This window comes from Schistocerca cancellata, chromosome 1 (genome assembly GCF_023864275.1).
Source record: "Schistocerca cancellata isolate TAMUIC-IGC-003103 chromosome 1, iqSchCanc2.1, whole genome shotgun sequence".
Taxonomy (NCBI): domain Eukaryota; kingdom Metazoa; phylum Arthropoda; class Insecta; order Orthoptera; family Acrididae; genus Schistocerca; species Schistocerca cancellata.
Window position 1 is genome coordinate 179,988,698 of NC_064626.1, and position 25,305 is coordinate 180,014,002.

A 25,305-nucleotide genomic window follows, 5' to 3' on the forward strand; every position below is an offset into this window, starting at 1 on the left:
AAAATAATCAGTCGACCAGACAATTCCCTTCACACATTCAGGTCGCCAGACTGGACATGTTGGTATGCTGCATCATTTCAGAAATGATCGTTCCCATGTCAAGAATGTAGGAGGTTAGGTACTCCCCAACTAAGGGGACTGGATTGTGATCGCGTTGTGCAAATAGCTGGCAAAGGTCCGTGATATGTGGGTGAACATTCGAGCATACTGTGAGGTTCCAGTATATAACACCAAAAATCAAGTGTGGAGTGTGGGGGATCGCGGAAAAGGTAGGCGATCACCCCAACTTGCAATCACGTGATAGCATGGTGCTTAGCCGGGGGAAAGTGAGAAGTGTGTGGAAGGAGCTGCAGAAAGGGATGGACCATTGCTGGCGAGGTGCAGAGGTAGCAGGACAATATCCATAGTGCTAGGAACCAGACCTTACATTTCGTAGTGCACGTAAAGTGGTGCTCGTCAGTGTCCTTGCACGGGCAACTTGTGCAAAGTGGCTACGCAGCCAGACTGATACGGTATAGTCACTGGTTGTTGGGAAACTAACCATTGACAATCTAGTACCAAAACGCCCTGATGTCCCACGGAAGGAATGGAGCATGGATAGTCTTCAACAATGCCGACCATTGGACGTCTGGGCATTGTGTTACCAACGTGTTTCTGAAGGGTGTGCATCGATGACAACTTACAAAAATCTGCATTGGACGTGTTGTCAAAAATGTTCCAATGTCTGTGAATTCCAAAAGGACCAAATTGCTGAGATCATCGGTCCCTAGACTTACACACTCCTTAAATTAACTTATGCTTACTTAAACTAACTTTAACTTATGCTAAGAACAACACACAGTCATGCCCGATGGAGGACTCTAACCTCCAGTGGGAGGGGCCGCGCAGTCCGTGACTTGGCTCCTCAAACCGCGCGGCCATTCCGCTCAGCGGGTGTGTTGTCGGAAGAGCATCAGGTACAAAACTAAGTTCGATAATATAGGCATGAATGTGAGACAGCACCAGAGCAATGTGCTCTATGATGCAATGTGCAATGCGATTGGCGGTTCAGGTGAGTCCGGCACAAGGATTTCCAAGGTGCAGTGAGTAAGGGATGTTAAAGGTTCCCACCAACGTCTCAATATTGTATGAACATACACTCCTGGAAATGGAAAAAAGAACACATTGACACCGGTGTGTCAGACCCACCATACTTGCTCCGGACACTGCGAGAGGGCTGTACAAGCAATGATCACACGCACGCCCCCCCTGCGGGTTCGGGGGTTAGAATAGGCCCGCGGTATTCCTGCCTGTCGTAAGAGGCGACTAAAAGGAGTCTCACATGTTTCGGCCTTATGTGATGGTCCCCTCTCGGGTTTGACCTCCATCTTTCTAAATTATTCCGAAGAGCGAGCCAATTGGGGAAGGGCGCCTTACATGGTGCACAGTATCCGTCGTGCAATTAGACCTTTAGCCGTCTTTCTCGTCGTTGCAATGGTGTCCCGCTCGTTTTCGATCTCTTGGGCGATTACCACGCTGCACTCTGCAGTGTTTCTTTTAACTGCGACGACGACCTTGGCCATTTTTGCACCTAAGATCCAGCACGGTAGCCAGTCCGTTGTGGTGGGGCCGCCATGTACCCTGTTGGTTGTAGCCCCCTGACAACACAGGGATCGCTCTACTGATGCCTGCGCCGTTAACTCCCCACGTATGCCAAGGAGTAGATGCCCATCGCCCTGGGGCATCGGGACTCCCGGCAATGGCCACCCTGCCAGGTGGCCATTGCTGTGGCTGGGTGGCGCCCGTGGGGAGGGCCCTTGGTCGGAGTAGGTGGCATCAGGGCGGATGACCCGCAATGAAGCGTGGTACATCATCTCTCGCTGGCGGCCAGCCGTCAGCAGTCTCTAAGCGTTCCAAGGCTCACTTCAAGGCTAATGTGTATGACCCCAAATCGTTCCCCTCCCTGGCCACACCATGGGAGGAACGAAGGGCTATGACTGAGAGCGAAAGATACTCGCCCCGGTATCTCGTCTGTACCAGAGCTGACGGGGAATCTTTTATGTCCGTGAAGCCTCAGTTCTTTGTAGAGCATTTAGAGGACAAGTTTGGGGAGGTGGAGGGCTTGTCCAAAATGCGGTCCGGATCGGTGTTGATCAAAACGGCATCCTCCGCCCAGTCGCGGGCCTTGCTCGCTTGTACTAAGCTGGGGAATGTCTCTGTCACTATCACGCCCCATAAGAGTCTGAACATGGTCCAGGGCATTATCTTTCATAGGGATCTCCTTTTACAGTCCGACGACGAGCTGCGTGCCAACTTGGAGCGCCGAGGTGTACATTTCGTCCGGCGCGTCCACCGGGGTCCGAGGGATCGTCAAGTTGCCACCGGTGCCTTCATCTTGGCCTTCGAGGGTGACACGTTACCTGAGAAGGTCAAGGTGATGGTGTACCGTTGTGATGTCAAGCCGTATATACCTCCCCCGATGCGGTGCTTCAAGTGTTGGAAGTTCGGCCACATGTCTTCACGCTGTGCGTCCGACCTCGTCTGTCGCTATTGCGGTCGACCTTCCCATCCTGATCATCCCTGTGCGCCGCCTCCAATCTGTGTGAACTGTGGTGCGCACCATCCGCCTTGCTCGCCAGACTGTCCGATTCTGCAGAAGGAGCGGAAGATCATGGAAATAAAGACTCTCGACCGCCTGACGTACACTGAGGCGAAGCGGAAATATGATCGGCTTCATCCGGTGCGCATGACAGCTTCTTATGCCGCAACTGTCACTCCTTCTACAATTCCATCCGCTCCAGTCAGCTCTCAGAGTCGAAGTCCCACACCTGCCCCCTTGATGGTGGGGGGCACTAAACCTCCTGTTGCTCCTGCTCCATCTACTTCAGGAGCAACACCCCCCCAACCGTCGGGGACATCAGTCCCCCCTTCCCAGCTGGAGAAGCGTAAGACTTCTTCGGCTACTCTCGTACGGAAGGGGTCCCTTGGGGACCTTCCTTCGCATGCTCCGACCGGTTCCAAAGCCGACGGCCGCAAGTGGCTCAAACAACCGCCAGTCCCTGGTCGTCGGGACACACGGTCATCGTCTGTCCCTGAGACTGACCCGGTGACGCCCTCCCAACCTGACCCACCCAAGGCGCAGCGCGAGAAGCAGAAGAAGAAGAAACTCCCCAAGGCTACCGACATTGCAGTGGCACCCATTCCACCGCTTCCTACAAGCTCTGCGTCTGAGGATGAGGTGGAGATTCTGGCGTCTGCTGAGGACATGGATCTCGCCGGTCCCTCGGATGCAGTAGATGGCTGTTGTTCAGGTGGTGACTCCATAGCAGCAGGGGCCCCGGAGGCGTAAACTGCCTCCCCAATCCCTTCACGCCTTTCCCATCCATGGCTAATACCATCCTCCAGTGGAACTGCAGCGGTTTTTTCCACCATCTAGCTGAGCTCCGCCAACTTATCAGCCGTCATCCTTTCCTTTGCATTGCTCTGCAGGAAACTTGGTTTCCAGCAATGCGAACCCCCGCCCTCCGTGGCTATCGGGGTTATTTTAAGAACCGGGCAGCTTATGCACGGGTGTCTGGTGGCGTCTGCATATATGTCCTTAACACTCTTCACAGCGAGTTTGTACCTCTACAAACAGCTTTAGAGGCTGTCGCTGTTCGGGTGTGGACGCCACAGGCTATCACCGTCTGCAGTATTTACCTTCCACCTGATGGTACTGTCGCGCAGCATGTCCTGGCTGCTCTGATAGCCCAACTGCCGCCACCTTTTTTGCTGCTGGGCGATTTCAATGCCCACAATCCTCTATGGGGTGGGACTGTTTCCGATGACCGCGGTCGGGCCGTGGAGCATGTGTTGGCTCAGCTCGACCTTAGCCTCTTGAACACCGGTGCTCCCACGCATTTCAGTGTGGCCCATGGCTCGTTCTCGGCCATCGATCTCTCTATTTGCAGCCCTGGACTTGTCCCATCCCTCCACTGGAGAGTGCATCCTGACCTGTGTGGTAGTGACCATTTTCCTATCTATTTGTCACTGCCCCAGTGTCATTCTTCTGGGCGCCTGCCCCGCTGGGCTCTCCACAGGGCTGACTGGCCAGCTTTTACTTCTGCTGCAACCATTGAGTCTCCCCCACAAGGTGACATTGACGAGGTGGTTCGTGTTTTAACCACGTCCATCATTTCAGCGGCCGAGGCTTCCATCCCCCGTTCTTCTGGCCTCCCTCGGAGGAAGGCTGTCCCCTGGTGGTCGCCGGAGATTGCTGAGGCTATTCGCGACCATAGGCGGGCTCTCCAGCGTCATAGGCGGCACCCGTCTCTGGAGACCCTCATCGCCTTTAAGAGGCTCCGTGCCTTCGCCCGTCGTCTTATTGCACGGCGTAAGCAGGAGTGCTGGGAGAGGTATGTCTCCTCCCTGGGCTCCCGTGTCTCGTCCTCGCACGTATGGTCTCGGATCCGGCGGATTTATGGCTCCCAGACCCCTATGGGTGTCCCTGGGCTCTCCTTGGACGGCGCTGTCTGCACAGACGCTGCCGCCATTGCTGAACGGCTAGCCGCGCACTTTGCTCAGAGCTCTGCGACTGCTTCCTATCCCCCCGCCTTTCGCTCTCTAAAGGAGCGAGCGGAGCGGACGCCGTTCTCATTCCACACGCGTCATTATGAAACATACAATGCTCCTTTCAGCGAGAGGGAACTCCTCGCTGCCCTCGCCGATTGCCCTGATACAGCACCGGGACCGGACTGCATCCACGCGCAGATGCTGAAGCATCTCTCCAGGGACTGCCAGAGACACATCCTCACCATCTTTAACCGCCTTTGGAGCGAGGGCGTGTTCCCGTCGCAATGGCGGGAGGGTGTTATTGTCCCCATCTTGAAGCCTGGTGCGGACCCACTGGCGGTGGACAGCTATCGTCCCATTACCCTCACCAACGTTTTGTGCAAATTGCTCGAACGTATGGTGGGGCGGCGTTTGTGTTGGGTCCTTGAGTCGCGCGGTCTCCTCGCTCCATCCCAGGGTGGCTTCCGTCGGGGCCGGTCTGCAGTGGACAATTTGGTGCGGCTGGAATCTGCTGTCCGTACGGCTTTTACCCGACGTCAGCATCTCGTTGCTGTATTTTTCGATCTGCGGAAGGCGTATGACACCACATGGAGGCATCACATCCTCGCCACGTTGCATGGGTGGGGTCTTCGTGGTCGGCTCCCGGCTTTTCTTCAAAACTTTTTATTGCGCCGCTCTTTCCGGGTGCAAGTCGGTGCCACCTCTAGTTCCTCTTATATACAGGAAAATGGGGTCCCGCAGGGCTCGGTGTTGAGCGTCTCCTTATTTTTAGTGGCCATTAATGGTCTGGCAGCAGCAGTGGGGTCGTCGGTGTCTCCTTCTTTGTATGCCGACGACTTCTGCATCTCATTTAGCTCCACGACTACGGGAGTCGCCGAACGCAGGCTGCAAGTCGCCGTTCGCAAGGCAGCGTCATGGGCTCTGACTCATGGCTTTCAGTTCTCTGCTGCCAAGACTCGAGTAATGCACTTCTGCAGGCGTCGGACGGTCCACCCTCATCCTGCACTTTACCTCGACGGCCACCTGCTTGAAGTGGTGGACACTTGCCGCTTCTTGGGACTCGTGTTTGATGCCCGGCTCACATGGGTTCCTCATGTTACTCAGCTGAAGCAAAAATGCTGGCGGCACCTCAACGCCCTCCGCTGCCTTAGCCACATGTCTTGGGGTGCAGATCGCTGCACGCTGCTGCGGTTGTACCGAGCCCTTGTGCAGTCCCGGCTTGATTATGGGAGCCTGGCCTATGGGTCTGCGTCCCCCTCAGTGTTGAAGTTGTTAGACCCCATACACCACTGTGGGGTTAGGCTTGCCACTGGCGCTTTTCGCACCAGCCCCGTGGATAGTCTACTGGTGGAGGCCGGGGTTCCCCCGCTGCGGATTCGCCGCCATCGTCTGCTCGTCGACTATGCTGTCCACGTTCATTGCTCGCCAGGTCATCCCAATCGTCGCCTGCTTTTCCCTGCCATGGTCCTCCATCTGCCCGAACGGCGACCTAGGTCTGGGCTTTCCGTCGCTGTCCGTGTCCAGTCCCTGCTGTCCGAACTGGGGTCATTCCCTCTTCTGCCTCCCTTCCAGGTCCGTGCACCTACGCCTCCCTGGTGTTTGTCCCGGCCGTCCGTCCGTCTGGACTTGGCACAGGGACCCAAGGACTCGGTTCCGCCTGTGGCCCTCCGTCGCCGTTTTCTTGCTCTCCTCGCCTCATTTTCGGACTGTGAGACTGTCTACACTGATGGTTCCCTGGTTGATGGTCGCGCTGCCTACTCTTTTGCTCACGCTGCCCATGTTGAGCAACGCTCCTTGCCGGCTGGCTGCAGTGTTTTTACTGCAGAGCTGGTGGCCATATTGCGCGCTCTTGAGCATATGCGTTTCTGCTCAGGTAGGTCCGTCGTCATCTGCAGTGACTCCCTGAGCAGCCTTCAGGCCATCAACCGCTGTTATCCCTCCTCTCCTCTGGTGTCCTCCATTCAGGAGACTGTTTCCGCCATTGCCCGTTCTGGTCGTTCGGTGGTCCTGGTTTGGACGCCCGGTCATGTTGGCATCCCAGGGAACGAACGTGTAGACAGGCTGGCCAAAGGGGCGATCGACGCCCCGGCTTTGGAGGTCGGCCTTACGGCTCGCGACCAGCAGATGGTGTTGCGCCGTAAGCTGATTGGGATGTGGGCTGCTGAGTGGCGTGGCATGACAGCCCCGAATAAACTGCGAGCTGTCAAGGGGACGACTGATGTGTGGCGTTCCTCCCTGCGGGCTTCTCGCAGGGACTCGGTAGTCCTGTGTCGGCTGCGCATCGGCCATACATACCTGACGCACGGCCATCTGTTGCGTCAGGAGGATCCCCCCTTGTGTCGGTGTGGGTCCCGGCTGACGGTCGGCCACATTTTGCTGGAGTGTCCTCGACTGCGCACACTCCGGCAATCTTTTAATCTCCCGGGCACTTTGGCTTTGGTTTTATCTGACGATGCCTCCATGGCTGATGCCGTTTTAAATTTTATCCGTGGTAGTCCGTTTTATGGTTCGATTTAGGGAGGTCCTGCACCTTTCCTTTTCTGTGTCTTTTGTCCTTGTGTCTGTTGCTGTTCTGGTGTGCCGTGAGATGGTTGGCTCTTTCCCTTTTTTGTTCTCGTGGTCAGTCAACCAGTCTCCGGCCGTCTTCCTTTCTTCTGTTTCTTTCTGTCTGGTGTTCCTCTGTCCTGTTCTTGTCTGTAATGTTTGTTGCTCCATTTGTGTTCTTTTAGCGCCTGGGGGGACGTCTCCTCCCCCTTTGGTTTTTACCTGCTCCGTAGATTTTCGGCTCGCCTGATTTTGGAATGGGGGACTGATGACCTTCGCTGTTTAGTCCCCCTTAAACATCCCAACAACCACCACCACACGCACGGCACAGTGGACACACCAGGAACCGCAGTGTTGGCCGTCGAATGGCGCTAGCTGCGCAGCATTTGTGCACCGCCGCCGTCAGTGTCAGCCAGTTTGCCGTGGCATACGGAGCTCCATCGCAGTCTTTAACACTGGTAGCATGCCGCGACAGCGTGGACGTGAACCGTATGTGCAGTTGACGGACTCTGAGCGAGGGCGTATAGTGGGCATGCGGGAGGCCGTGTGGACGTACCGCCGAATTGCTCAACACGTGGAGCGTGAGGTCTCCACAGTACATCGATGTTGTCGCCAGTGGTCGGCGGAAGGTGCACGTGCCCGTCGACCTGGGACCGGACCGCAGCGACGCACGGATGCACGCCAAGACCGTAGGATCCTACGCAGTGCCGTAGGGGACCGCACCGCCACTTCCCAGCAAATTAGGGACACTGTTGCTCCTGGGGTATCGGCGAGGACCATTCGCAACCGTCTCCATGAAGCTGGGCTACGGTCCCGCACACCGTTAGGCCGTCTTCCGCTCACGCCCCAACATCGTGCAGCCCGCCTCCAGTGGTGTCGCGACAGGCGTGAATGGAGGGACGAATGGAGACGTGTCGTCTTCAGCGATGAGAGTCGCTTCTGCCTTGGTGCCAATGATGGTCGTATGCGTGTTTGGCGCCGTGCAGGTGAGCGCCACAATCAGGACTGCATACGACCGAGGCACACAGGGCCAACACGCGGCATCATGGTGTTGGGAGCGATCTCCTACACTGGCCGTACACCACTGGTGATCGTCGAGGGGACACTGAATAGTGCACGGTACATCCAAACCGTCATCGAACCCATCGTTCTACCATTCCTAGACCGGCAAGGGAACTTGCTGTTCCAACAGGACAATGCACGTCCGCATGTATCCCGTGCCACTCAACGTGCTCTAGAAGGTGTAAGTCAACTACCCTGGCCAGCAAGATCTCCGGATCTGTCCCCCATTGAGCATGTTTGGGACTGGATGAAGCGTCGTCTCACGCGGTCTGCACGTCCAGCACGAACGCTGGTCCAACTGAGGCGCCAGGTGGAAATGGCATGGCAAGCCGTTCCACAGGACTACATCCAGCATCTCTACGATCGTCTCCATGGGAGAATAGCAGCCTGCATTGCTGCGAAAGGTGGATATACACTGTACTAGTGCCGACATTGTGCATGCTCTGTTGCCTGTGTCTATGTGCCTGTGGTTCTGTCAGTGTGATCATGTGATGTATCTGACCCCAGGAATGTGTCAATAAAGTTTCCCCTTCCTGGGACAATGAATTCACGGTGTTCTTATTTCAATTTCCAGGAGTGTATAACGCAGTGGCTCTGGCCCAAACATGGACAAGACCAAGGCCACCTTTCGTAACACGCAGGGTAAGGGTCTCATATCGGGTTTTGAAGACGGTGCCAGCGAAAACGAAGTAGAGCCCGCACCGGATGTGGTGGCCGATGCGCAGTGACAAATTTCCTTCCAGAAGAGCTGGGCGAGTTCATTCGTTTATCTGCCTCTCTTCGGCCGTCGGCGGTGACAGATTCAATGCGCATACCCTGTAGTCTGCCTCAGACGATATTACAGAAACTGCTCGGTAAAAATGATTTTATTTTTGCTTTACTTACAACTTTATATGTCAGGTTCATGATGATGTGCCCATCATTTCGTTAATGGTCATAGTTATTGTGATGTTTACGAGGATGTAAGACACTGCGCAAAATTCGGAAAAGTTTTCAATGAAAAATAGAGGTAGCTATGATTTTGCGTTTGATGCATGTTAAATAATGTGATGCTGCATATGATATTTAGCTAACATATTGAATTTTTCTTTAGACTCGGGTAGAGGTGTTTATCTGTCACTAATGTCGAGAAAATTGATCTGACGTAGCACATTCAATTGCGATCGCACCAATCCAGCCTTCAAGCCAGAGTGAAATATTCTCAACATTCCTCACATTTCATAAAGGGTATCAGGTACCGAATTGAGATTTTGACAAATGATAGCAAGCAAAGAGGAGAGTATTTTGCCGTATCATTATTATGTAAGACTTCATTATCCACCGTAATATTCCACTAACTACAGACTTGTTCGACGAAAGAAAGTAATTTTTAAGGGCCATTGATAACTGGTTAAACAAGAAATGCTATGGGTTTTGGAACAACATCAGTGAAGACATTACCTGTTTATTTTTGTACCTAGGATGTGTTCTACCACAAGCCACTGGCCTTACTTTTCCTCAGTTCCCCAATTACCAAAATTAATAAACCACTGTTTCAGAATTCTCTCACAATTGGGGCTGCAGAACATGTTAGTGAGGTGAAACTGTAAACTTCGCTGTGTTTTGGCGAAAGAGGCATATTTTAACATGGTACCTAGAGAAATGTGTAGGTCTTATTCAAAATTCGTATCTCATTACGCTATTCCGAATGTTACAAATGGCTAACAAGCCAGGTGAAAATAAATCTCTTCATTTTCGGTGGAATTCTTTTTAGATACTAACCAAAGCATAGGTGACAGAGCTTTTTGAATGGTCACTATACAAGTGTGGGCATGGAGGGGCCCCACTTAATATTTACAAAAAATGTGAGCGTTGGCTTCACTTTGGAATGGCACTCCCCCTCCAGTGCTCGGCATTTCCCCTCCAACACCTGCCCGTAACCCTCATCACTACTGCTCTCATACATGCCCAGTCTTCTGCGCATGTACCAGCCACGGCATTGTGTGCGGGCTCTACCCAAGAGCCTGTTGGACATCCCAGTATCAGTAGTAGAGCGAGTAGTTGCGCAGCTCGGACCAATTTAGATGCCACTTATTTGTTGACGTAATTCACTCTCTGTAGTGGGTTCAGGCTGTGCAGGAGGCTGTGGTAAACATGGTAAGGGACGGACTGCAGCAACTGATGTTACGTTTTTGCCACAGTATGCTGAGTGGAACTGGTAAAGTCGATGCTAGGTAATTGAGCAGTGTCACTATGGAAAATGGTGAGAGGCACCAACATGCCTTGCTCATACTGTGGCATCAAGCAGTCGGGCCTGCAAGATGAGTGGTCTGCCATGCGAGTGGGCTCATTCTTATTTATCGAGTAACATGAACTCTAGTACTCACAATTAAGTTACAAGTTATTCTCCTGTTTGAATATTACGCAACGGAAACGCACATCTGACTATTAGTAATTTACGCAACACTGACTGTTCACTACACACTGGCAATACCATATTTTCTTTCTTATTTAATGGCTTTTATCAACATGTGGCCATCGCACTGAATATGAATGGCGCACACATTATAAATTCTGGATATCATGACAACATACAATTCGAAGGAAAAGGCCACCAATCTTTTTCTTTTCACTATATTATTTATTCCGATAAATTCTATAATCCAAACACACAAATTCTATAACCTACAACAATAACACATGAGAAATTCCACCCAGTGGGCATGGCTTTACATTGGTGATTCTCTATCTTATGGTCTCGAAATTATTTAATGCAACAGTGCACTTTCTAGATAGGATGGCGGATGTTTTGCTATATCTCACACTTCGACTCTCACAACCATCATCACGAAACTTTCCTCCAGACCGAGCGGTACAAAAGGAACATGCATAACCCACTACCTCTGAAACTACCTTGCTACTCTCCCATGCAAACCACACATACTTAAATCACATGACATACTCCACACTGCAACATGGAATACAACACAAGGAATAGTCACAACATTATCACTTTCAGCTTTCCCACTTCAATTAGTATTCATCCTAGTTTCACACGACACTGCCCCACTTCGTAATTTTTCTTTCCTACTATGAACCCTGGAGGACATATGCACGTCTTCCTGTGCAATGCAAGCCAAGTGGCGTTGCTGACTCACCTTGCTTCTCTCTCAGAGTATTATAGTTTGAATCAAGCGTCACACGGAAACATAACACGCAAAGTAATATTAAGAACATATTCATCACACACGCGAGTCCTCAACTGATACCATGGACGAGTACTTCTCTTTATCCTTTGTCTCTTACACAGATTGAGACTCACACAGTACTCACCACGTGGAAGTACTCGTCTCTAATTTCAAGTCCTGCACACGCCATTTCTTAAATATTTCCTACTTATAGTACACACACTAGTAATTCAGCTTAACTTAAGCACTCGGAAGTATTTCAACTTATTGCTACACGTGGTTTCATTGTGACCGTTGGTCACTTCCGAAGATTACTACGATCCCATTAATATTACCTGCCTGACATTTAATTCTCCCCACAAAAGTTCCTGAAATAGAGAAATTATTATTCCAAACTACTCTTAAGTATTTCACATGTGTACCATGTCTCCACTCTTTTGTCTTTACGGAGCACACCTAAGAAAGGTTTACCAACACTAGATTCAGCGGCAGAGTGCTGAAACATGGCCGTTCTTCAGGTCCTCTCGCACCTCTGCCGAAGTGGGGTAGCACCTTGCTACCGTATTGGTCAGCCACATTTCAGGCGCTCAAAGCTCCAGTAAGTTTCATCTCTTTGGTTCCACCAAAGGTGAACAAAAGAACGTCTCAAAGATGATCATATATTCACATTCACTATCTGCGGTTAGCAGACGACCATACATTCATTCATTTCACAGATCTCACCAAACTGGATGTAGGGATTTATTTTGTGGGAGTGCACATGTGATCAATTAAATAAATAAATTGTCATTCTTTCTCCCACTGGTATCCGGCTTCGCTGTATTAATTGAAATTGAGTTATTATTAGAAAAAATGTGTTGTACTGACAAGAATAATGAAGTATGTTGTACCTATTTTCAATGTCGGGCGGTACTGTACCCTTTCAATGGAAGTGGTTCCTTGTCCTGGAGTCCATGTCAGATATTCATGATCATCGATGTGGTAACATTGAGGTGACAGCTCAACGACTGTCCATCAGTTGGATCCGTGCTATGGCTTTGCGTATTTCTGCAGGTGAGTGTGTGAGAATGAGGAGGTCGTCTGCATAGGCCCAGCAGTGGAATCTGTGGCCCCATAATGTAAGTCTGGTAAGACAATGTAGCAGGCCTTTGATGAGAGGCTCGAGGGTGATCGCATACAACATAGTGGACAAAGGGAATACCTGCCTGACTGTAAGCTGAACAGGGTTTGGTCCAGCCAATTGTCCATTCACCCAGAACTTGGATATGGCATTGCAAAGTAAGTAGCGAATTGCATCTAAGAATGGTGGTGGTGGTGGTGATGGTGTGGTGGCGGTGGGGGGGGGGACCCCATGCATTCTGCAACAGAGGAGACAACAATGGAGGATTCAGTTGAAGGCACTGCTGGAATCTATCGACACCAGTGCCGAAAGGAGGCTGCAGAACACGGCAAGCGCAATAAAATACTGATATTAATCTTTGGCTGTCCGAAGGGCGGCCCCACAGCCTAGCTATGTTAGTTCCAGAGAATGTACTGCAGGTAACGCTTCAGACATGCGTGCTGCCAAGAGATGCACGTAGATTTTATAATCCACAATGAGTAATGCGAGGGGGTGGAAGTGGGTGGTGTGCATTCGCCCTGTTGTTTGGGCACCGGTGTGTGAATGACATTGATTAAAGTCCGGTGGGGGTGGGAAAGGAATGACTCAACTACTCTTGGAACATCTCTGTCCAATGTGGAACCATCTTTGCGTTGAAGGTCCAATAAAATTCACTCGGAAAGCTGGGGGGCACTAGGGAATTGTTCCTCAATCCTGTAGCGATCTGTGGGTGAGGTGCGGGCTCGTCGTCGACGTCGTCGGCCTATGCCTCCAAATGGGGGGATTGTGCTGTATCTATGTGGTCTTCTCTGAAGAGGGGAGGGACGTGTGACGACGGTCTTAACTTAAGAACCGAGAGCAACGACGTTTGCGTAGCGTTTTCGGTGCTAAGAGACAAGCAACACTGCGTGAAATAACCGCATAAACAAATGTGAGACCTACGACGAATGTATCCATTAGGACAGTGTGGCGAAATTTGGCTTTAACAGGCTACGGTAGCAGCCGACTGACGCGAGTGTCTTTGCTAACAGCACGACATCGCCTGAAGCGCCTCTCCTACGCTCGTGACCAAATTGTTTGGTCCCTAGACGACTGCAAAGCAAAATTCTGGTCAGATGAGTACCATTTCCAGTTGCTAAGAGCTGACGGTAGGGTTCAAGTCATGGGATACCTCCTAATAGCATGCCCTCCTTTTGCATGGCATAGTGCAGCCACTCCATGTGTCATTGACTCTAGACGTCGTTGGGAGTATCCTGCAGAAATATTGAGCCGTAGTGCCTCTAAAGCCGTCCATAATTGCAGAAGTGTTGCTGGTGCTAGATTTAGTGCACCAACTGACCTCTCGATTACGTTCGACTGTGGCCAAATCATTCGCTCGAACTGTCCAGAATGTTTCTCCAGCCAACTGCGAACAGTTGTGGTCTGGGGACATGGCGCATTGTCATCCAGAAAAATTCCATTGTTATTTTAGAACATAAAGTCCATGAATGGCTGCAAATGGTCTCCACGTAGCGCCGAACATAACCAATGATCAGTTTATTTTGACCAGAGAACCCAGTTCATTCAATTTAAACACAGTCCACTGCATTATGGAGACACCACCAGCTTGCACAGTGCCTTGTCGACGACTTGAATTCACGACTTCGAGGGGTTTGCTCCACGCTCGAACCCTATCGTCAGTTCTTACCAAGTGAAATCAGACCTCATCTGACCAGACCTCGGTTTTACAGTCGTCTAGGGTGGACAGCGAGTATTACAAATATTAATAATAAAATTCCAGGATTCTGTAAAAAACGTGCAGATGAATTGTCGTGACCGTAGAAAATCAATCATGTTGCAGAGAGAAAACATTCAACCAAAACCTCTGGGCAGAGACTTCTGCATGTACTACTTAGAGACACACAGACGCATAGAACATTCAAAGGACGTGTGATGCCGGAGACCAACAGTCGCACTGGGGTAAACACCATGAGGCCATGGGGAGTGAAGGTCAGGGCCATCGATTACCCGACTTGGAACTCTGCCTACTAGCAGGAAGTCAACACGAGCACGCAGAGACAGAATATTCCGGAAACACAGAAAAATAAGTTGGTACTGAATGAAACCTGGATACAAGGCACTGTACGCGAGTTGGAAGGGCCTTCGAAAGCGTTTAAAAGGGTAACAGTAACAGGCAGTCCGCATCAAGTAATCATCGGCAGTGCAGCCGAGGCAGCGACCAACGCCATTGGAGAGCAGAAGCTACAGCCCTAGCCACAACAACTGATGGAGTGGTGGAACTTATCTATGAGAAGATAGTAATAATTCGGCGAAGGAGACACTAGTAATAGAAGTAGCGAGTGTGTTACAAGCATTGGATAAAGTTTCATATTTAATGGTGAACAAGGACGGTTGATCTTTGTCTGAAGCAGTTAGTGCTCAGCATTCATTTGTTAGTAGGAACAAGTAGTTGTACAGTATATGTCTCTCGTGAATTAGGTCAGAGAGATGGATGATTTAATACAAGACAGAAAGTTGTTGTTGTTGTGGTCTTCAGTCCTGAGACTGGTTTGATGCAGCTCTCCGTGCTACTCTATCCTGTGCAAGCTTCTTCATCTCCCAGTACTTACTGCAACCTACATCCTTCTGAATCTGTTTAGTGTATTCATCTCTTGGTCTCCCTCTACGATTTTTACCCTCCACACTGCCCTCCAGTACTAAATTGGTGATCCCTTGGTGCTTCAGAACATGTCCTACCAACCGATCCCTTCTTCTAGTCAAGTTGTGCCACAAACTCCTCTTCTCCCCAATTCTATTCAATACCTCCTCATTAGTTATGTGATCTACCCATCTAATCTTCAGCATTCTTCTGTAGCACCACATTTCGAAAGTTTCTATTCTCTTCTTGTCTAAACTATTTATATCCATGTTTCACTTCCATACATGGCTACACTCCATACAAATATTTTCTGAAACGACTTCCTGACACTTAAATAAATACTCGATGGTATTAAATTTCTCTTCTTCAGAAACGCTTTCCTTGCCATTGCCAGCCTACATTTGATATCCTCTCTACTTCGACTATCATCAGTTATTTTGCTCCCCAAATAGCAGAACTCCTTTACTACTTTAAGTTTCTCATTTCCTAATCTAATTCCCTCCGCATCACCCGACTTAATTCGACTACATTCCATTATCCTCGTTTTGCTTTTGTTGATGTTCATCTTATATCCTCCTTTCAAGACACTGTCAATTCCGTTCAGCTGCTCTTTCTAGTCCTTTGCTGTCTGTGACAGAATTACAATGTCATCGGCGAACCTCAAAGTTTTTATTTCTTCTCCATGGATGTTAATACCTACTCCGAACTTTTCTTTTGTTTCCTTTACTGCTTGCTCAATATACAGATTGAATAGTATCGGGGAGAGGCTACAATCCTGTCTCACTCCCTTCCCAACTACTGCTTCCCTTTCATGTCCCTCGACTCTTATAACTGCCATCTGCTTTCTATACAAATCGTAAATAGCCTTTCGCTCCCTGTATTTTACCCCCGCCACCTTCAGAATTTGAAAGAGAGTATTCCAGTCAACATTGTCAAAAGCTTTCTCTAAGTCTACAAATACTAGAAACGTAGGTTTGCCTTTACTTAATCTTTCTTCTAAGATAAGTCTTAGGGTCAGTATTGCCTCACGTGTTCCAACATTTCTACGGAATCCAAACTGATCTTCCCCGAGGTCGGCTTCTACCAGTTTTTCCATTCGCCTGTAAAGAATTCGCGTTAGAATTTTGCAGCTGTGTCTTATTAAAATGATAGTTCGGTAATTTTCACATTGTCAACACCTGTTTTCTTTGGGATTGGAATTATTATATTCTTCTTGAAGTCTGAGGGTATTTCGCCTGTTTCATACATCTTGCTCACCAGATGGTAGAGTTTTGTCAAGACTGGCTCTCCCAAGGCCGTCAGTAGTTCTAATGGATTTTTCAGTGGTCTGTCAAACTCTTCACGCAGTATCATATCTCCCATTTCATCTTCATCTACATCCTCTTCCATTTCCATAATATTGTCCTCAAGAACATTGCCCCTGTATAGACCCTCTATATACTCCTTCCACCTTCCACCTTTCTGCTTTCCCTTCTTTGCTTAGAACTGGGTTTCCATCTGAGCTCTTGATATTCATGCAAGTGGTTCTCTTTTCTCCATAGGTCTCTTTAATTTTCCTGTAGGCAGTATCTATCTTACCCCTCATGAGATAAGCCTCTACATCCTTACATTTGTCCTCTAGCCATCCCTGCTTAGTCATTTTGCACTTCCTGGCAATCTCATTTTTGAGACGTTTGTATGCCTTTTTGCCTGCTTCACTTGCTGCATTTTTGTATTTTCTCCTTTCATCAATTAAATTCAGTATCTCTTCTGTTACCCAAGGATTTCTACTAGCCCTCGTCTTTTTACCTACTTGATCCTCTGCTGCCTTCACTATTTCATTCCTCAAAGCTATCCATTCTTCATCTACTGTATTTCTTTCCCCCATTCCTGTCAATTGTTCCCTTATTCTCTCCCAGAAACTCTGTACAACCTTTGGTTCTTTCAGTTTTCCAGGTCCCATCTCCTTAAATTCCCACCTTTTTGCAGTTTCTTCAGTTTTAATCTACAGTTCCTAACCAATAGATTGTGGTCAGAGACTACATCTGCCCCTGGAAATGTCTTACAATTTAAAATCTCGTTCCTAAATCTCTGTCTTACCATTATATAATCTATGTGAAACCTTTTAGTATCTCCAGGGTTCTTCTATGTATACAACCTTATTTTAAGTTTCTTGAACCAAGTGTTAGCTATGATTAAGTTATGCTCTGTGCAAAATTCTACCAGGCAGCTTCCTCTTTCATTTCTTAGCCCCAATCCATATTCACCTACTACGTTTCCTTTTCTTCCTTTTCCTACTGTTGAATTCCAGTCACCCATGACTATTAAATATTCGTTTCCTACCTGAATAATTTCTTTTATCTCATCATACATTTCATCAATTTCTTCGTCATCTGCAGAGCTAGTTGGCATATAAACTTGTACTACTGTAGTAGGTTTGGGCTTCGTGTCTATCTTGGACACAATAATGCATTCACTATGCTGTTTGTAGTAGCTTCCCCGAACTCCTATTTTTTATTCATTATTAAGCCTACTCCTTCATTACCCCTATTTGATTTTGTATTTATAACCCTGTATTCACCTGATCAAAAATCTTGTTGCTCCTGCCATCGAACTTCACTAATACGCACTATATCTAACTTTAACCTATCCATTTCCCTTTTTAAATTTTCTAACCTACCTGCCTGATTAAGGGATCTGACATTCCATGCTCCGATCCGTAGAACACCAGTTTTCTTTCTCCTGATAACGACGTGCTCCTGAGTAGTCCCCGCCCGGAGATCCGAATGGGGGACTATTTTACCTCCGGAATATTTCACCCAAGAGGACGCCATCATCATTTAACCATACAGTAAAACTGCATGCCCTCGGGAAAAATTACGGTCGTAGTTTCCCCTTGCTTTCAGCCGTTCGTAGTACCAGCACAGCAAGGCCGTTTTGGTTAGTGTTACAGGGCCAGATCAGTCAATCATCCAGACTGTTGCCCCTGCAACTACTGAAAAGGCTGCTGCCCCTCTTCAGGAACCACACGTTTGTCTGGCTCTCAACAGATACCCCTCCGTCGTGGTTGAACCTACGGTACGGTTATCTGTGTCGTTGAGGCACGCAAGCCTCCCCACCAACGGCAAGGTCCATGGTTCATGGGGGGGAAGACAGAAAGAGTGGCAATAATTGCACTTGTCACTGAGTTAGGCACCCAGATTGGTGTATCTGACAGTGATTAGAACAAAAGTCTAATTGTCTCTTGTCTCTTGGTAAGGTGATGCCCATGAGTAGAAGAACAGAATAATATGAAAGGGGTTGCGGCTAATATGTGTTAGGGGCACTGTTGATCCGACATCTCACATAACATGTATTTAATGATGAATAAACTTGGTTATAGGCAATGTAAGATTTCATGTGATTTTGCTACTTGAGATTTACTCCCTCTCGACTCCCTTATAAAGATTGATTAGGGAAAACGTCCCGCACAGCAGAACAATATTGTTGTCAACCTCCTGATTGTGCTGCTAGGCCTCACGAACTCTGTATTTGTTCTTGGACCTGTGTCGGGACGCGAAAGAGTAAAAGAGTACCCAACTACATTTAACCGTGAAATGGTGTTAAGTACAGCTATATCTTACGATACCTTAAAGACGATATGTCATTCATGCCAAAGTAATTCCACACCCATGGATTGAGCACAGGGGAACAGATGTAGAAATCCTGTATCGCCGCTCAAGACGAGGTCCTAGTGAAGATGGTTTGCCATTCCCTTCCTCCAAATTGTTATGAAGTGTCAAGTGTGTATCTCTGTCGTGTGGTTGACTGTCATGATTACTTGTGCAGTGTAGCGTTGGGTTTGTGTTACTGGAATAATGGAAGGGAGAGGGAGGAGTGAAACCCAATGTTGCCTTATGGCCTGCTCCTCTCGAACAGCACCAAGGGGACAGCCGAGCTTAACATCCGCATCCGACAGACAGATCACCGTCACTGTTTCACATGGCTTCACATCCTGAGACGCTGTGAAGAGATCTGGAATTTAACCAAGAACTTCGGAGCAAAGATTTGTGATCGGAAATTTTACGCTACCACTTCTTCTCCACTCGCCAGCTATATACAGACAGTGAAAAATTTTCACCAGCAGAATGCGAGCCGACATACCTCCGATCAGAGCGCACCATACAAAAATGTGTTAGCGAGCTCGGCTGCAGTAGTTGATGATATGACATTTCCTAACGTTTATTTACAACAAATCGTACCTAGAACGATGAAGTTTGATAAATTGTTGATGCGCTGTTGCCCTGAAATGGTTTTCATAACACGTAATTTACAATACGAAAACTACCTAATACGAAAATTAGAAATTCTTCCAATCCATCTGTGGCATGAATCAGCAAACCAGTGTTTAATAGTATCAGTTGAAAGCAGTCTTGGATGCAATTTTAGTTTTTTTGTATATCAACTGCGCGTTTCACCTTATTTAGGAATCTTCAGGCTGATCTTAATTTGGTTTTCTTAGGACGATTCATTACACGGTGTAGCTAAAGGGCATCGTCGAGTACATGAGGCCAACATCACCGTCGTTAACCTCAGTAAATATTTTCTAGACGGACGTGAGTGTCTCCAAGACCTGTAGTTATCATTATGCTAACTAGTTAAGCCCCATCTTATTCTATTATTTGCTCCTGTGAACGTGAACGCGTTATGCAGGTCTTGGGGTCACTCACGTCCATCTAGAAAGTATTTACTGGGGTTAACGAAGGCGATGTTGGCCTGATGTACTCGACGATAGCCGGCCGTTGTGGCCGAGCGGTTCTAGGCACTTCAGTTCAGAACCGCGCTGCTGCTACGGTCGCACGTTCGAATCCTGCCTCGGGCATGGATGTGTGTGATGTCCTTAGGTTAGTTAGGTTTAAGTAGTTCTAACTCTAGGGGACTGATGACCTGAGATGTTAAGTTCCATAGTGCTTAGAGCCATTTGAACCATTTTTACTCGACGATACCCTTTAGCTACACTGTCTAATGGATCGTCCTAAGAAATACCAAATTAAGATCAGCCTGAAGATGCCTAAATAAGGTGAAACGCGCATTTGATAAATAAAAAAAACTAAAATTGCAACCAAGACTGTTTTCAAATAATACTAATATGAAAATTCTTTAATCACCAGTATGACGTTTCCCATCATTTTATTACAACAAATTGTAGCAAAAATGACGCGTTTTCGAGAGATCTTCACTGTGGTAGTGCTTTGAAAGAGCTATAAGGCCTTTTACTGGTCAGGATGGGTGGCGGTGTGAGTGTGAGATTCTTAGGGCGAGCAGCTGATCAGCATTCGAACACAGTCCACTGACTTACTCAACTTTATTCGAATCGTGTTGCACACACACTCTGTAGCAGGCAGCGTTCTTGCAGCGTACCGACTTGTACACGAAGCGGGAGCCTGACGTGTAAGCCCGTCGCAGAAGCCCATGGCTGACGACAGCAAAAGCGGCCGCCCGGCAGGTAGAAAGACGCACTGTTATTCCGCGTGGATAGCTAACCCGCGCGGGCGACGAATCGGCGGTGCGGACTCAGCGGGGACGGAAACATGTGCTCCGCGCTGGAAGCTGAACGAACGCTTTCCTACTTCCCCGTTCCCTTACAGAGCATGTATCCGTAGGATGTTAAGTTATAATCCAAAACCCACTAAATAAGGCTTCAACTGAAAATGACCAAGTCCAATATGGCATCGTGCAAGTTCTGCTATGACGCAGAAAGCTATCTTGCTTCTTCTACACGAAACAAAAATCTGACTTGTGTAATTCAATCTTTCATTCTTACGAATACAATGGAACATGAAATTCCACATTGTGACGTCACAAAATTCGAACAGATCCTCGTCCACGTGCGCTTTCACGCCCTGAGTGAAGACAGTTGTAGCCACAGCCAAAGGGATTGTTTCCAGAATGTATTCTTCCCTCTGCAGCGGAGTGCGCTCTGATTTGAAACTTGCTGACAGAATAAAACTGCGATCTAGGCTGTAACTCGAACCCAGAACCTTCCTTATCCAGTCGTGACTTATCTGGAAAGGAGGACTTCTGTGAAGTAGGAAAAAAATTCTGGCAGGAGCAAAGTTGCGAGGACGAGTCGTGTCTGGTTAGCTCAGCCAGTAAAAGCATGCAAGATTCCAGGTTCGAGGCCCAGTCCAGAACACAATTCGAATTTGCCATGAAGTAACAAAACAGCGCACATTCCAGTGCAGAGCGAAAGATTCAGCCTAAATGCGACAGTCTTTCCGGGAATGCAGGCTTTCTCGGCGAGGTTCGATGGTAATGTCTTTTTGGGTTATCAGGCGAGTCAAGGCGTCATTCTGCGGTAACGTTTCGACAAGTTTCCTGCTCGTCGTCTTTAGGCTAAGTGTCCGGTTCATGTCCAGTTCGCGTCTTTATAGACGTTGGACCACAGGTTCCTATGACTCGTTTGTAACGGCTGGGCCAGTCGCACGCATAGGGAAGGGGCGTCGCAGACGGTGGTGGAGGGAAATCACGGCCAGACTCAACGGTGTATTTAGCAGCGCCTCTCACAACAAGTGAGAAGCGTTCGGCCAAACGGACGAATCTGCAGTGGCAGAGCGCAACCTCGACGAAGGTCTTACGTTTGAATTTGAACAGACAGAGGCGTTGTGCCAGACGGACGGACTCTTAGGACTCGATCGTCAAGGAGACAGTGGAGATATGGGTCCATGATGGTGTTGTCAACTGAGAGCGCTAGCAAGAGTACGTCAAGAGGTTTCTGATGTGAAAGCGGCGAAGACAGAATCATCAGGGCGTGGCACCAGGACCCTCCAACACGCTGAGAGCCCTCCCCCCCCCCGAACCCCTATCTGCGATTCCCCCTCATCACTATCCGTGACAACTCTTTCGGAAGCGCGCGACTGGCCCAGCCGTTGCACACGAGGCAGAAGAGTCTGTGGTCCAGAGTCCATAAAAAAACGAACTGCACACGAACCTGACGCTTCATCTGAAGATGATACGAGGGTCACTCCAAAAGAAATGCACAATATTTTTGTAAAACAGTTTTCATTCTGCATGTGAGAAAATTTTACAGTGTGTAGATATCTCCTTCCCGCTTGTTTTCAAACTTAGTTCAATCTGTTCCCGTGAGTGGCGGCGTCACACCATGTCTTCAAGATGGCTGCTACACTTGACGTTCATCAGAAACAACGTGCTGTCATAGAATTCCTGTGCTGTGAAAACGAGACAGTGGGAAACATCCACAAGAGGTTGAAAAAGGTGTATGGAGATGCTGCTGTCTATCGTAGTACAGTCAGTCGGTGGGCAAGCAGGTTACGTGATGAAAACGGGCACGGCAATATTGAGGATTGTTCTCGCAATGGTAGGCCTCGTACTGTACGCACTCCAGACAATGTGCAGAGATTTAACGAATTGGTAACTACTGACAGACGCATCACAGTGAACGAATTGTCACGCTACGTCGGGATAGGGGAAGGAAGTGTTTGCAGAATACTGAAAGTGTTGGCGTTAAGAAAGGTTTGTGCCAGGTGGGTTCCCAGGATGTTGACAGTGCCTCAAAAAGAAACAAGAAAAACGGTATGCAGCGAACTTTTGGAACAGTACGAGAATGGTGGAGATGAATTTCTTGGAAGAATTGTGACAGGTGATAAAACATGGCTCCATCATATTTCACCAGAGACGTAGAGGCAATCAATGGAGTGACATCATGCAAATACACCCAAGGAAAAAAAAATAATCAAAACCACACCTTCTGCTGAAAAATTTATGGCTACAGCGTTTTTCGATTCCGAAGGACTCTTTCTTGTGGAGATCATGCCAAGTGGAACCACCATAAATTCTGATGCATATGTGACGACTCTGAAGAAACTTCAAGCTCGACTGAGTCGTGTTCGACCACATCGGCAAAAGCAGGATGTTTTGCTGTTGCACGACAACGCACGGCCACATGTCAGTCAAAAAACCATGGAAGCGATCACAAAACTCGGATGGACAACACTGAAACACCCGCCTTACAGTCCTGACCTGGCTCCATGTGACTATCATCTCTTCGGGAAACTGAAAGACTCTCTTCGTGGAACAAGGTTTGAAGATGATGCACGCTGCCAAACAGTGGATCCAACAGGTTGGTCCAGAATTTTACCATGCGGCTGTACAGGCGCTGGTTCCAAGATGGCGTAAGGCAGTTGAAAGGGCTGGAAATTATGTGGAGAAATGAAAATATTGTTCCTAAAGTATGTATCTACACACTGTAAAACTTTCAAACATGTAGAATAAAAGATGGATTTAAAAAAAAATAGTGTGCATTTCTTTTGGAGTGACCCTCGTAATTAGAGAACTTGTCGAAATGTTGCCGCAAAACGACGCCTCGACTAGGCCGATAACCAGGAAGATTTCATCGACGAGGTTCTTTGTCCGGCTCGCTGAGGCCGCAGCAGTTGAGGCTAGTGACAGCGCGCCGCTTGTGCTGCAGGCCGTGGTTCATATCCGGCGGCTGGGAGTGGCCGCAGCCCGGTGACGGCACGGCTCCACGCCGTGTCTGGCCTGGGGAGGCGCCTGCCGCCTCCGACCGCATCGTCGAGCAGCTCATGTTCTCGCCGCTGCGCCGCCGCCCTCGCCGCAAGGTGCATCCGTCTCTTCCCTCGTAGCCGGTAACCTCTGCCTTACGTGGCGCAATGCGCACAGTGCTTACCAGGGGAGCATACACCTATCGGCTCACCCATTTTGCTATGTCGCACGATAGTAGTAAGCTAGTCATACAATCTTAATTATCACCTCCAAAAAGACACTACTGGCCATTAAAATTGCTACACCAAGAAGAAATGCAGATGATAAAAGGGTATTCATTGTACAAATATATTATCCTAGAACTGACATGTGATTACATTTTCACGCAATTTGGGTGCATAGATACTAGAAATCAGTACCCAGAACAACCACCTCTGGCCGTAAAAACGGGCTTGACACGTCTGGACATTGAGTCAAACAGAGCTTGGATGGTGTGTATAGGTACAGCTGCCCACGCCGCTTTAACACGATACCACAGTTCATCAAGAGTAGTGACTGGCGTACTGTGACGAGCCTTTTGCTCGGATACCATTGAGCAGACGTTTTCAATTGGTGAGAGATCTGGAGAATGTGCTGGCCAGGGCAGCATTCGAACTTTTTCTGTATCCAGTAGGCCCGTACAGGACCTGCAACATGCGGTCGTGCATTATCCTGCTGAAATGTAGGGTTTCGCAGGGATCGAATGAAGGGTAGAGCCACGGGTCGTAACACATCTGAAATGTAACGTCCACTGTTCAAAGTGCCGTCAATGCGAACAAAAGATGACCGAGACGTGTAACGTATGCCACCCTATACCACCACGCCGATTGATACGCCAGTATGGCGATGACGAATACACGCTTCCAACGTGCGTTCAACGCGATGTCGCCAAACACGGATGCGACCATCATGATGCTGTAAACAGAACCTGGATTCATCCGAAAAAATGACGTTTTGTCATTCGTGCACCCAGGTTCGTCGTTGAGTACACCATCGCAGGCGCTCCTGTGATGCAGCGTCAAGGGCAACTGTAGCCATGGTCTCCGAGCTGATAGTCCATGCTGCTGCAAACGTCGTGCAGATGGTTGTTGTCTTCCAAACGTCCCCATCTGTTCACTCAGGGATCGAGACGTGGCTGCACGATCCGTTACAGCAATGCGGGTAAGATGCCTGTCGTCTCGACTGCTAGTGATACGAGGCCGTTGAGATCCAGCATGGTGTTCCGTATTACCCTCCTGTACCCACCGATTCCATATTCTGCTAACAGTCATTGGATCTCGACCAACGCGAGCAGCAATGACGCGATACGATAAACCGCAACCGTGACAGGCTACAATCCGACCTTTATCAAAGTCGCTAACGTGATGGTACGCACTTCTCCTCCTTACACGAGGCATGACAACAACGTTTCACCAGGCAGCGCCGGTCAACTGCTGTTTGTGAATGAGAAATCGGTTGGAAACTTTCCTCATGTCAGCACGTTGTAGGTATCACCACCGGCGCCAACTTTGTGTGAATGCTCTGGAAAGCTAATGATTTGCATATCACAGCATCTTGTTCCTGTCGGTTAAATTTCGCGTCTGTAGCACGTCATCTTCGTGGTGTAGCAATTTTAATGGCCAGTAGTGTACATGCCTCAAAAGCAAATTTAATAGACCTAAGCAAGTGAAGAATTATTACCAAGTAGTGGTGTATAAAGTTAGATAATTAACCTCTTGTGTGTTTGCAGGTACGTGGTGCGTTCA

General features: G+C 48.6%; 1 protein-coding gene across 1 annotated transcript in view; it reads left to right on the forward strand.

Moving 5' to 3' along the window:
• Window positions 1-984: 984 nt before the first annotated feature.
• LOC126161876 (glycoprotein 3-alpha-L-fucosyltransferase A-like) overlaps window positions 985-25,305 on the forward strand; it is a 73,101-nt gene continuing 48,780 nt past the window's right edge. Inside the window, exons 1-2 of the mRNA XM_049918050.1 lie at window positions 985-1,082; window positions 23,487-23,637. Of these exons, the coding sequence (XP_049774007.1) occupies window positions 985-1,082; window positions 23,487-23,637 (249 nt within the window). The remainder of the gene's footprint in view (window positions 1,083-23,486; window positions 23,638-25,305) is intronic.